Source organism: Aythya ferina, assembly GCF_964211825.1.
Source record: "Aythya ferina genome assembly, chromosome: 1".
Taxonomy (NCBI): Eukaryota; Metazoa; Chordata; class Aves; order Anseriformes; family Anatidae; genus Aythya; species Aythya ferina.
Window position 1 is genome coordinate 44,730,552 of NC_140296.1, and position 13,108 is coordinate 44,743,659.

The 13,108-nt window shown below is 36.3% G+C and overlaps 1 protein-coding gene across 18 annotated transcripts in view; it reads right to left on the bottom strand.

Annotated features, from left to right (window-relative positions):
* The window catches only part of MYCBP2 (MYC binding protein 2), a 193,651-nt gene that overhangs the window by 160,638 nt on the left and 19,905 nt on the right, over positions 1-13,108 (bottom strand). For all 18 annotated transcript variants that reach the window (XM_084527321.1, XM_084527308.1, XM_084527311.1 and 15 more), the window contains exons 2-3: positions 8,716-8,791; positions 1,053-1,268 (exon numbers count right to left, since the gene is read on the bottom strand). In XM_084527321.1, coding sequence (XP_084383447.1) covers positions 1,053-1,268; positions 8,716-8,791 — 292 coding nt within the window. The remainder of the gene's footprint in view (positions 1-1,052; positions 1,269-8,715; positions 8,792-13,108) is intronic.

Consider the following 13,108-nt stretch of genomic DNA (forward strand, 5'->3'; position numbering starts at 1 on the left):
ACTGATTTCCTCACTTTTAAGATTAAGAGACATTTCAACAGAACAGATTAAGAGACATTTCAACAGAACATCTTAAATTAAGCTCACGCTGCATAAAAATACAATGTTTTCAACTTCTCAATTAAACAAAGGATTTTCAAGAACAGAAAGTATCACTATACCACACAACCAACCAACTTCAACAGTTAACACTTGAGAACCTGGAAGAGCAGAAATCCTGGTTATGTGTTTTTGGAGTATGACTTTCATCTCAGTGTCAAACACTGAAGAGTTCAGTATTCTTTAAAATAAGCTAGTGATTACTTTCAGAAACTGGTTTAGGTAATATTATAAGCCTTACAAACTTCAAAAGCTTTGTCTCTATTTAACAAATTAAACCCAACTAAATATTTTTCATTATACATAAAAAACAGAACACTATACTCAAAGCATAAGACAGACACTTATTCAGAATACAAATCAATTTACAGTTAGCCTGTAAGTTTTACTACTTGTTGGGAGACAGCTTCAAGTGTATACCTTTTTCAAATTTATATATGCAAATGAAAGCAATAATAACAGTTTTACTTTATAGGTATCTAAACAATCCAATATTATCTAGATAGTTATTAAAAAGTTCACGGTTGTAACAAGTATCTAAATCATTGTTGAATAAGCAGAAGTTCTTGAACTCTTAGATATTTAATAGTTTCTTTGCTAAAAAATGAATAGTTTGAAAGAATACTGGTTTTCATCAATTTGATAACTGCTATAGTAACTGTAACCAAGTGTGTAATTTAATGTTATATTTTAAGAAAGGAATACTGAGGTCTCTTACTGAATTTCCATGCTATTTTTTCTAATTCACCATTTCTTTTAAAACTGCACCACTCTTCAGAGTCTCTTCTTAATCTAACACATACCCATCTAACACATAACCTCTAACACATTTAATGTCACTGACCTTTTAGCTTCCACATGCAACTGTTCTGTCCATAACACTGCTAAATCTCAGAAGACATAACATACAAACTTTAAACCACACACATGGCACACTTTAAAGAGCTACTTGCCTTTGGAAGTTTAATAGGTGGCTCTTTGGATTCCTCTTCTTCATCACTGTCCGAATCCCCACTCTGCACGCTGTTCTTTGAAGCCAAAGATACAGATGCTTCCTTTTTTTGCCACTCCAATACACAATGGCGGACATTGCAGTAAACATTAAAAGCTGAAGGATTGCTATGTAATCTTATATCTGGTATGGTTACTGTACTCTCTAGGTTTTCCGTCTGAAAAAAAAAAAAAGGAAAAAAGGTTGATTTAAAAAAAATAAATGAAAATTCTGTTTTGAAGCTTATTAGAAGTATCAAGCTTCGCTAAATTTAAGTCATCTTAACAGAGCCTTAGAAATTTTGGCTGACCAAACGGTTCTCAAACTGGTGACTGAACTTTCCTGTTGAGATATGAATCATATTTTAGGCAGGGAAGAAAGGAGGAAAAGGAAGAAATTTCAGTCTATTCCATCTGGCTTTAGTCTCTCTCTCTCATACTGTGATGAGGACACCAGGATAAAAAAATGAAAAGGGACAGAGGCAGTGCAGACTAAAGAAAGGTTCAGACCTGTGCCACAGCCAAATGACGAGCAGAATTCAGGATTTATCTTCTTACCAGGATCAGTTTTGTTATTATTACTGAATTTTAAAATGCATTATTTATTGTGGTTGCTAATTTTATTCTCTGGAAATAAAGATTTAATCTGATTGCTAAATGCATATTAGAAATTTTTAATAGTGTTAACTGTTTCGTGATGGCAAGCTCAAAACCTCCCCACAGCAGGAACCGTGGATAATAATTTCGTATAACTAGAAAACAAATGAAAAACTAATGGACAAACTACTGAGCAAAAAAAAAAATAATATGTCAAGGCCTGTGAAATTCTGCCCCTTATTCTCCCTTTCTTCAGATTGTAAAATGAGATAGGACAAACGGAAGACAACCAAAATCCACAACCAAAACAAACAGTCCAGGTTATACTTTCTCTTAGGTTGCGTACTACCAAAGACTAGGCTGGTGTGAGAAACTGGACTTAAGGTATACGGAGTAAATGTAAGGAATTCCCTATAATACCCTGGTGTAGACAGATGGCACAAAGACTAAGTAAAGAAGGAAAGCCTAGGTTAAGAATGCAGGACAGCCTTGCTTGAACAAGGCAGGAAAAATCTGAAGGACAATTAAGCTAGTCAGGGCTATGACTAACTTCACAAGGTTATTTTCTTTGCTTGTTGAATTCTTTAGAAGTAGTGAGCATTGAGGCTTTTTGCCTTTTCTTTCTTTCCTTCTTTCTTATTCTTTCAGGGGCCAGGTATTGTGAATTAATGCATTTGTTTGGCAGGGTAGTACAAAGCAAATTAGATTGTGATATGGAGAAGATCACAGTGGAAATACACATACAAGGGTGGGGAAAAGGACCTTCAACTACCAAAGAAGTTTGAGAACCAGTGAACTGATATTTGAAAGGAATGGTTTATTTTTCTATGGTAGCCACAACTTTGAACGTCAAATTCAGCAATGATTCATAATACATTTTTACCTGGACATATGTTTTAATTATTAACAGAAATAACAAGGCCTTCCAAATCAGAACATTTTAGCACCATATGTTACAAAACTTAAAACTCATAATAACTTCAAGATATTTCGTAGTTCATACAATTTTCCTTTTATTTTTGACTGTGGTATAATTCTAACTGCACTGGTATATATTTGCATATCCTTCCTTTTCATTATTACTACAAAATTATTAGAAGCTGAGACACAAAGAAGCAATGGTTTACTCTGCAGGCTGTTTTATCCAACACTGTTAATTTATGTTACCCATGTCAGTGTTAGAAGTAATTCACAAAAGCAATGTAAAAAGAATAATATATATATATATATAGTTAAAAAAATAAAGTAAATACAGATATATATTTTTTGAGCACAGCAAAACTTCTGGTACTAGAGATGGAAAAGCAAGATAAGCTTAGTTCTTGTTCAACATGAACAGAAAGAAATTAATAAAGTTGCTGTTAAAAACCCGTGATATTAAAAAGTGGAAGAATTCAAGATACAGCATGCTGTGTTACTCCAGTGTCAAACTGTGCCAAAACAGATTGAGATTGGTATCAATGACAACGAGCTATTTCTCTTGTGGTTTAACCCTGCAGGCAGCTAAGCACCAGCCGTTTGCTCACTCCCACCCAGGGGGATGGGGAAAAGAATCAGAAAAAAAAAAAACGAAAAAATAGTAAAACTTGTGGGTTGAGATAAAGAGTGTAATAGGACAGAAAAGGAAGGGATAATAAATAATAATAATATACATGCAGAACAAGTAATGCACAGTGCAATTGCTCACCACCCACTGATCAATGCCCAGCCCATGCCAGGGCAGCACCTGCCCTGCCAAACCCCTGCCAAACCCCTCGGTCTTATGGCTGAGCAAGGCACCACACCCTATGGGACATCCCTTTGGCCAGCCTGGGCCAGCTGTCCTGGTTCTGTCCCCTCCCAGCTCCAGCTGCACCCTCAGCCTCCTTGCTGGCACAGCAGCGTGAGAAGCTGGGAAGTCCTTGGCTCTGTGTAAGCACTGCTCTGCAACAACTAAAACATCTGTGTGTTATCAGCGCTATTTTTCTTCTAAATCCCAAACACGGCACCATACCAGCCACTATGAAGAAAATTAACTCTATCAGAGCCAAAACCAGAACAATTATATTCTTTAAAATTAATTTGGCATCAGAAAACTAAATGGTTATAACATGACTCTTTTCTATGTCAAATATTCATATACATACCCTAAGATTTTGCAACTGCTGATAAGGCAAATACCCAACATCAGCTTTCAGTTAATTCACTTGAATCTACCAGGTTTAAAAAAAAAAAAAAAAAAAAAAAAAAAAGTGCATTTACTATGCACTTCCTACTTAACTGATAAACAGTTACAGGAAAAGAAAAATATCAGAGTTATCTGGCAGATCTCTATCTGAAGTCCACTGATCTGATTAGTATCATGCATTACAATTAACAACATCTGTGAAGAGTTTCCAGTTCCTTCTTGTCAGTTCAGCCTAACTTTTATTCCAGAACTTAACTTCTGGAACACATCTGAGTTCTGTAGCTCTGTAGCTTACAGCACCTCTTTTGAAATAGGTTGACTAAATCATCTCACCAGCACAGATAATTTTAGACATTACAGTGCTAGATAAAATACCAATGCTTGTTCTCTTGCCTATTAATAATAAGCTGACTAATTTTCAGAAATAAAACTCCTTCCTTATTCTCAATACTTTACAACTATTAAAAAGTTTCCTACGTAATGCTTTAGCTTTTAAATAGTAAAAACACCTTCGCCATTCTGTTTAGTGTCTCATTCTTCTACAGAAGTACACAAACTATAGCTACAAAAACCTCCTATCCAGACCTTACTACAGTACAGTTCTCCACAACCCCCTGCTCCATCTGAACAGACAGCATAGCACTACAATGACTCAGAACTAGACTTAATTTCCTAGCTATGATGTAGACCCGCTGTTTATGTCTTACTTGTATCTCCACTCCCCCCCCAACACGTTGTTTCTAAGAATTGTAAATTCTTTGAAACTAGAAGCACTTTATAGTCCATCTGTTAGACACCTGACAAATATAGTCACAATCCTAATAATGCCCTTTAAGAATCATCTTGAAATACACTACCTAGTTTTCTCAGTTTAAAACCATTGGCCTTTTAACTCTACTAAATAAATCCTCTTTTGAATAGCAAGCTGTTAGGTTGTAAAAATAAGTTAAAACTGAAGGAAAACTATGACTTTAACAGTTTACTGTCTTTCATTTAAGAGGAAAAAAAAGACGACTGAAATAAAAGTAAATGTACAAGCACACAAAAGTTTAGCATTTCTCAAGGAGAAGTAATAAAGTCTATATTTAGTTAGGACAATTCTTTTAACGATGCTGTATTTCATTGACACAAAATTCACTGACTCGCCTGGATGCAATCCTGTGCAACGTCTTCTAGGTGACCCTACTTGGCAGAGGGGCTGGACTAGATGATCTGTGACCAGAGAAGGGCTACGAAGCTGGTGAAGGGCCTGGAGCACAGGTCCTGTGAGGAGCGGCTGAGGGAACTGGGGTTGTTTAGTCTGGAGAAGAGAAGGCTCAGGGGAAACCTTATTGCTCTCTTACAACTACCTGAAAGGAAGGTGTGGGGAGCTGGGGGTCAGCCTCTTCTCACAGGTAACTAGTGATAGGACTAGCAGGAATGGCCATAAGTTCTGCCAGGGGAGATTCTGGTTGGAGATTAGGAGACGCTTCTTCTCAGAAAGTGTGGTTAGGCTGCCCAGGGAAGTGATGGTATCACTGTGTCCCTGGGGATGTCTAAGGAAAACTTGGACCTAGAGCTTAGGGACAGGGTTTAGTGGGTGATATTGGTGGTAGGGGATGGTAGGACCAGATGATCTTGGAAGTCTTTTCCAACCTTAATGATTCTATGATTCTACGATCTCCAGAGGTCCCTTCCAACCTCAACTATTCTGTGATTCTGTGAAAATACTTCTACATTGTGAAGGAAAACAGTTGCATATTAAACCAGAATGTCAACAAACTTCTATGAATTCAATGAAGAATGATCTTTAACTATGGAACTCTTTACTTCAAGACAAAAAAAAATAAAATAGCATGTTTTGTTTTTAAGTGTACCGGGATCCACAAATATATGAGATGTCTTTTTGTAACACTAGAGATAAGGTAAAGAGCAGCTATCACTGAATTTCTAAATGTGTTTTTTCTTTATAGTTACATAATTACTTAATATTATAACCCAAAGCACTCACTAAGTCTAAGAATGACCAGAAGCACAGCTTCTAGGATGTCCAAGTTGAAGACAAGATGATAGACAGGCTTTACATTTTTCCTTCCCAAAGCATTTGGTTTCCCAGAGTATGAAATTATCATTGCCCTAAAGAAAATGGAGCTCCAAGACCAAAAAGCAGATTTATACTTTTCAATGAAAAGTGCAACATTTTGAAATGAAACCTTTGTTGTTTCACTTGTTATCACTACAACTCTTATATGGAGATATATTATGAAACATGCACTGTAAAAATTAAGAGATACACAATATTTGTCACATCTTCTGTTTTGTCAAAACATATGAAATTAAATATTGGTTGGAAAAGAGTATTTTTAAACAAAATGCTATTCTTTCAAAATGTGTAACATTAAACTTCAAAGAAGACATCTCAGCTGAAACCACACAAAGTGATGAAAACAGTAATGAAAGGTCATTTCAGTGGTCAGAAGGACTTAAACATTTTTTTCAGAGGAACAGATGGTGAATCTGTGAAGTCAATAAACCTAGTTAAATTCCTCACAAAATCTTTCTATGTTTTAGGTAAACAAAAAGAAAGCTGACCACATGCTTCATAAACTTAGGATAAAATTAGGAAAGTCTTCCTCTTAAGTTTTAAAGATACTGAAGAAATAAGAATTCAAATCTGGCCTACTAAATAATGAAATTTAAATGCAAGTCTGAGGAATTGCAAAGCCAATGTAAGTAATGAATCATAAACATGGCCTTAGTACATCAAGGTGAAAAATTATTTTTGTTACTTTTTCCCAAAAAAAGACAGAAGGCTACCTTATGGGAGAATGAAGCACAGAAACCCATACCCCGATGTGTGATTTGCCCTTGTAAATGTATAGCTCCTGCTAAAAAAGGGTGCATTATGCAGAAGAGGTCGAAAGGCAGCCTAAATGTTTTTCTTAATAAAATGGAGTGCCCAGACTCACAAGTGCTCTTCTCAGTTAGCCCTCTGTGATGTTCTAGAACACGCAAGGAAAGAATTGGGAAAACCAGAACCCTTTGGTTTCTTTTACATTTGTCTTCCACCTGAACAATCTGATTTACCAAAAGATGAAATCTTGACATAGCTTATTTTCTCATGAATTTATTTCCTTCCTCTTGAACTGCAAGAATGGTTTATTCTCAGATGTGACGGAAATAGACTATAAGCTAAGAGACGAAAGTTAATCTGTTGTTAAAGATGGTAAACCTAAAATAACCATCTGATCTAACCTGTGTGTAACACAGAGCATAAAACCTAACCAAATTCTTTGAACAATTCAAGCATCTTTTAGAAAGGGATGCCCTCTTGAGGTTGAAACAACGAGTGCTAGAGAAGACATTGAAAATGTTGCCATATTATTGAAAAGTGTGTTTAAAGCAACAAATATTTACCTTAGTTGATTTATTTACCTTTCACATCTAATCATTACGCTCATGTCTTCTCTTGCCATTCAAAAAGGATCCTATGAATCCATTTATCCAATGCAACTATATCCAGTAAATATGTTGGACTATGAAGCTTGTGGGGAACAGTAATTCTGGATTTAGCTTCCTAACTAGTAGTTCAACTAGGGAACAACTATCCAGAAAAACAAGTTTCCCTCTATAGAGTAACAGTGATCAAAGATGTTACCTTCCTTTAAAAGCACAAGTTTCTGTCACCAGACAACACACAAAGACTAACCACCTTCTGCACTGTCTCTTCTAATTTGTAATTTGTTTTTCTGTGTTGACAGGGGGTCTGATAAAAACGATGAAGGCTAAAAACTTTAATTTCACAGTGACAGAAAAAGAGGTTAAAATTTAGCTTGAACTAGAAACACGTCACTGTACAGTACTGACAAAAGAAGTGTTGAAGATAAGTCTCTTCTATACCCTGGTCTGGAGCTGCACTAGTTGAGATAAGCAGAACAATCTGGTAAGTATCCAAAAAGGCAATATAAACTTAAGAGATATTGTGCTTGCTTCACCCTCCCAAAGTCATCCGTCTTGAGATAGAATAACTGCAGGAGGTTTGGCAAAGACGGATAAGATGGCCAATGCAATCTACAGTTTAGTTGTATTACAGGGGCATTCAACTGACTAGAAAGTGCTTTCACCGGATAGTTCAGTGGTAGTGTCCTGCAGAACCATTCTAGAAAAGAGCTACTTTCACCTCATTGACTACAGCAGAAACCTAGGAATAATCCTCCATGCCTACAGTAAACCTTCATGAAAATCCCTCCAAAACTCTGCCTTTAATGAAGAAATAATAGTTCTCTAATAGAGAAGGAATACATGTACAGCAAAGCAGTATTACAAACTACTGCTACTTCTGCCTAGGCTTCTGCAAAAAGTCAAGCATGTAAACATTTTGATGAAGTTCACCGTACTGCTCCCAGCTGTTTAAAGCGATATGAACAGAGGAGAAAATATTAATACAAACTGTTAAGTATCATCTATTCCACTACAGAGGAATTTTCAAGGATAACTTTGAATTATGTAGACACTATGTGCTTGCTCCCTTTCTCCTTCAGCCAATATGGACAGAACTTTACAGCACTAGTCTCTAACTCCTGGCTAGACGTGCATCTCTTAAAATTTAACTTTAAGACCAACATGTTTCTTAGCTATATTTACAGTTTAGGAATTGGGGAAACAAAACACTGGTCATATCCAATTGCATTTGCTACTAATGTTCGGCATGGAATAAAAAGGTTAACATTGGTATCATGGTCACACAGAATGCAGTAAAGAGACAAAAAAAAGCTGGACTGTTATCTTTTCAAAACAAATGAATTGCTATTTTTCTCACATCTCTCAACTGAAATTACTTTCGTTTTTCAGTCAGAACTTTTAGAAGTTAGTTACACACGTACCTTGTTGCGTGTTTTTACTTTTAATTTAGTCTTCTGTTTCCTTTTCAATTTTTTCTTGCTAAAAAGTTTCTTACTCCTGAAAAAAAAAAAGCAGAAAACATAATTACAATTAAAATTCCTTCCTTTCCCCATGGTAAACAGCAGTACCAGCAAATAAAAATATGTGGTAAGTCCTCTAAAACTTTTTCTCCTAAGCAATACGAACCAATACAGTCAAAATTTCAGTGTACAGACGTCTTTAAAATTGTGCTTTCCTAATGCTCCACTGGATCGAGAACCTTTATTCTCCTTATTTTAAGCAGACTACTTGCTAGGGCAAGAAAAAAGAACAACCCTCCATTTCATACTTTTTACCTTACTGTTTCTGTTACAAGCCCATTAGTACCATACCGATGCTAGAAATTAGAATACTTAATGATTCATAACTGGTTACATCAGAACCAGAACATGTGTTTTGGTCCTACCAAAACCAGAACATTCACACCAGGACACACACCTTTTGTAAAGGCTTTACCAGATATAAAGATTCAAGCCTCCCTATACAAAAAGACAACTTCACAGATGCATCATTTGGCAGAGCATTCAGGCGATGGAAGGAAACTACAACGTTTGAACACGCCACTTTTAAAACTTCAGTGTGTTCTTTCCCTACCCTCAACTTACAGACTTTTTATTTCCATCTTTTCATACTACAGCTCCAGCTAACACACGCTCCTCTAACCCTCTTCTGCCCACACCTCATTCCTATCACATTCTTTTTCTCCTCTATTATCCAATTAAAACCAAACAAACAAACAACAAAAAAAAAGACACGAAAGTAGAAGAGACACCACACACACAGACATTTGCCACCACCTCCAAAAAAACTCTGGTTGAGATGTATGCGTTTTAACCTACTCTATGTTTCTCTATTCTGTTCAGACTACGAGCCCTCAGCAGAACAGGCAGATGTTATCTGTGCAGCACACAGCTCGTTCTAGACTGGACTTTAAGCAGCAGGTACTAACATTCTTCTATGCCACTCAAACATTACTCAAATGGTTTACAGTGCAGATTAGTTGGAGAAATAAAGCTATGGAGTCTGAAAATCACTAGTTTCAATTTCAGGGAACAAACTGGAAAGAGACTGAGAATCAGGGTGATATGTTATTTGAACAACTTTGTTCTGAACAATAGTTGAGGGACTAGAAGCATATTGCTTACAACTCTCTCCTATACAGTGTTCAGACTTCAAGAGGATACACCTCTTGTGGTCCAGCAGGCAACAGCTAGAAACTGCAGTTTGATTGACACTCACCAGTCACAAAACAAGATCAAAGAAACCCTGCAAAGAGTATCCCCAAAAGGCTGCCCACTAGACATTTCATCACCTTTCCCACCTTCATCTATTAACACTCAGAGGGTGGCGCACACTTCTTCAAGACACTTCCTGCAAAAACAAATCGCTTCACCACTTTTCTTATAAATTTTGAGTCTTGTATATAAAAAGGAACAACTACCATCATCCTGGTAGTTAAGAGAGGCAATTTAGTTGAGGGGGAAAAAAATACAGTATGTTAAAGCTTATGAAGAGAACCTAGATGACCTCCTAAGGTCCCTTCAATGGTAAAGGATCAATGTATAAGAGTCTGCCCAATGTACTTAAGAGGAAGTAAGGAGGGATAACAATCCACATAATCTCTAATGTCTGCATTTCCACAACCACCCTCCATAGTCTGTTTCACTATTTAGTTATATTTATACTGGACAAGTTCTTCTTCCTTATTCTGTTGTCAAACACAACACTGTAGTCACTCAATCTTCTCTGGACCAAATACCCTCTTATAAAACTTTTATTCTAAAGTCAGGTGCAGAAGTCCGGATTTATTGTGGACTCTCTTAGCCAATACCAAATGTAAACCACACTGACTAAAACTGAGACAGTACTTATTTATTCACTGTTGAGCAGAGGAGGAAGAGTTGCCTCATATGCCTCCAAGGTCACACCTAACTGTATTCTAGGTATTACCTGGCCAGCTTCACAGAACCCACAATAACATGAAAACTTTCTCCTGCAAACCTTCAAACTGAGCTTGCATTACTCTTTACCTAGTTGTACATTTAATTACGCCTTTCAGTACAATAAAACTGCTCAGTACAATTTGCACTTACTAGAGCCAACTTCAAAAGGGCTTTTCTCTTTATTCTTTTTTTTTTTTAAAGAAAAAAAAAAGGACAGTAACTCAACTTGCCAAGACATTTCCAATTTAATCCTGCCTGCCAAAAGCCTTGTAAAGTCTCCAAATTTGTTAAAATCTGCAAACATCACGAGCACTTTTTCCTTTCCATTTTGTAAATATTTCACAGGAGCTGTCCCTATTTTGGTGCCTATTTTTCTCATTGGCTGTATTTATCAATAAATACCTCAAAATAAAACCTCCTTTTTCTCCTCTCTAAGACTGGGTTCGTCTCCAAAGTGACAAAACCTTTGCCATTTTAAGGACTAATTTCATTTGTCAACAATACCTAGATAATGTCTTCTTCAGTTAGTGAGTGAAAAGATCAGCAATGGGCTTATTTCCTCTTTCAGAGTCCAAACGGTGGTGCTGTGACCTCCCACATTCATACATCAACTATTATAGATGCTGCAAATGCAAGCTTTTCCTAGTCACTCCGCTACTGTAGTCATTATTTTCTGCAAGTTTTAGGCTTAAATAAAGTCCTGCATGCAAACTACTTGGGTATAGAAAAGCCATACTGAAAATCCGCATTTCTCTTCCTGGTTTTCTTTTCTTAAAACAAAATCTCAAGGATACTGAAATTCAAACATTTTTTGCAGGAAGTATAATTTCACCTTGCATTCAAAAGAAACTTCAGAACTAGTAAGCAATTAATTATTAAAAATAAATAATCAAACAAAAACACCCATCAACACTAACTTTATAGACGTTTCTGTATTCATACCAGCTGTTTACAATTTACCTGCATATATCAAAGACATACATGATATTCACAGCTCTACAGTTACATGCCATTGTGACAGGAGGTTTAATACTGAGATAGGAGAGATAATATGTGGTCAAATATTTTCATGAAAAATAACATTAAGAAGATTATGAGTCATTTCCAGTTCAAAACCACAAGCATTAATTATCTGCCTGTTTCTTCTACTGGCTGAAGATTAACAACACCTGATATGGCTTGGTTCGGTTGGATTTTCTAGCTGAATTATTAATTAAATTTTGGTTCACAATTGTAAATAGCTGTAAACTGTCATGTGCAAAGGTCCTGAAACTCCCTGCTAACAGTCTAATTCCAGTGAGAAAAGGCTTTTAACTTTCAAGCCAGCTATTGATTATGTTTATCAGCATCACACACAAACCAAACTTTGATTATCAGCAAGACCTAGGCAGGTTTTCTGTAAACTGTTTAGCATTTGAGACTAAATTACTAGTTTTGATTTAGACCACAAAGGAAATCAAACGACTAAAGAACATGAGGAGACCTTGACAATAAAATGTTTGTGGCAAAGAATGCGTAAGCGGTGCTATTACAGCCTTTAGAGAAAAATCCACTGAAAATAAAAGCAAAGACATAAAATCACACAGATGTTCAACTCTCAATGTTCAACTCACAAATATTTAGCAATTGTCTCAAACCAAAAGGAAAAAAAAAGTGGCAACAGATTGCTGGGCTTTTAAATGACACAACTGCAACTTCCATTCAGCTTTGTGGCATCTCTAGTGGAAGGAAGTAACAGCATGTTTAGCTCATCTGGTTTCAAATCAGAAGTAGCATTAGCTAGCGTTTGCAGTATTTGCTGCATTGCTTGGGGGATGCTCCTCGACTGCCTCAAAACCACTGATCTTACTCTGTTTGAAAAACCTGAGGAAATGCGAACTCTAGAGCACTTCCCCCAAGGCTTAATAGTACTGATGAACTTAAAACTTCTGTTGCTTCTCAAATTTGTTTTGTGCACTGAGTGTTATTTACCTCAAGTTCCACCCAGCAAACCATCAGGGTGGTACTGGATTTGCAGGAAGTCCAAACGCCTTTGTGATTTTCTTTTTTAAATAAACATATTACAACACCTGACTGTCATAGTTTTCTCAAAGCCTTATCTTTACAGTCACACAATAGCACACAGAAGCACCACTACTCCTAAGTCACTGCTGAAGAGCTAAAATACTACAGACTTATTTGTAAGAGAGATAAGGAAGAGAAGATTATTTTGAGTAAACCAAGTTGCATCAATATAAAATGACTGCCCAGAAAATGCAATGACTTCAGTACTCCTTTTAGTCTGGAAGGTTTTAATTTATACCTAAAAAGACGTTGCAAACACAATTTTCACACTTCTACCATTTAGTTTGATGATTTTCCTTTATCTTCCCACATCCAAACTTCACCAGAA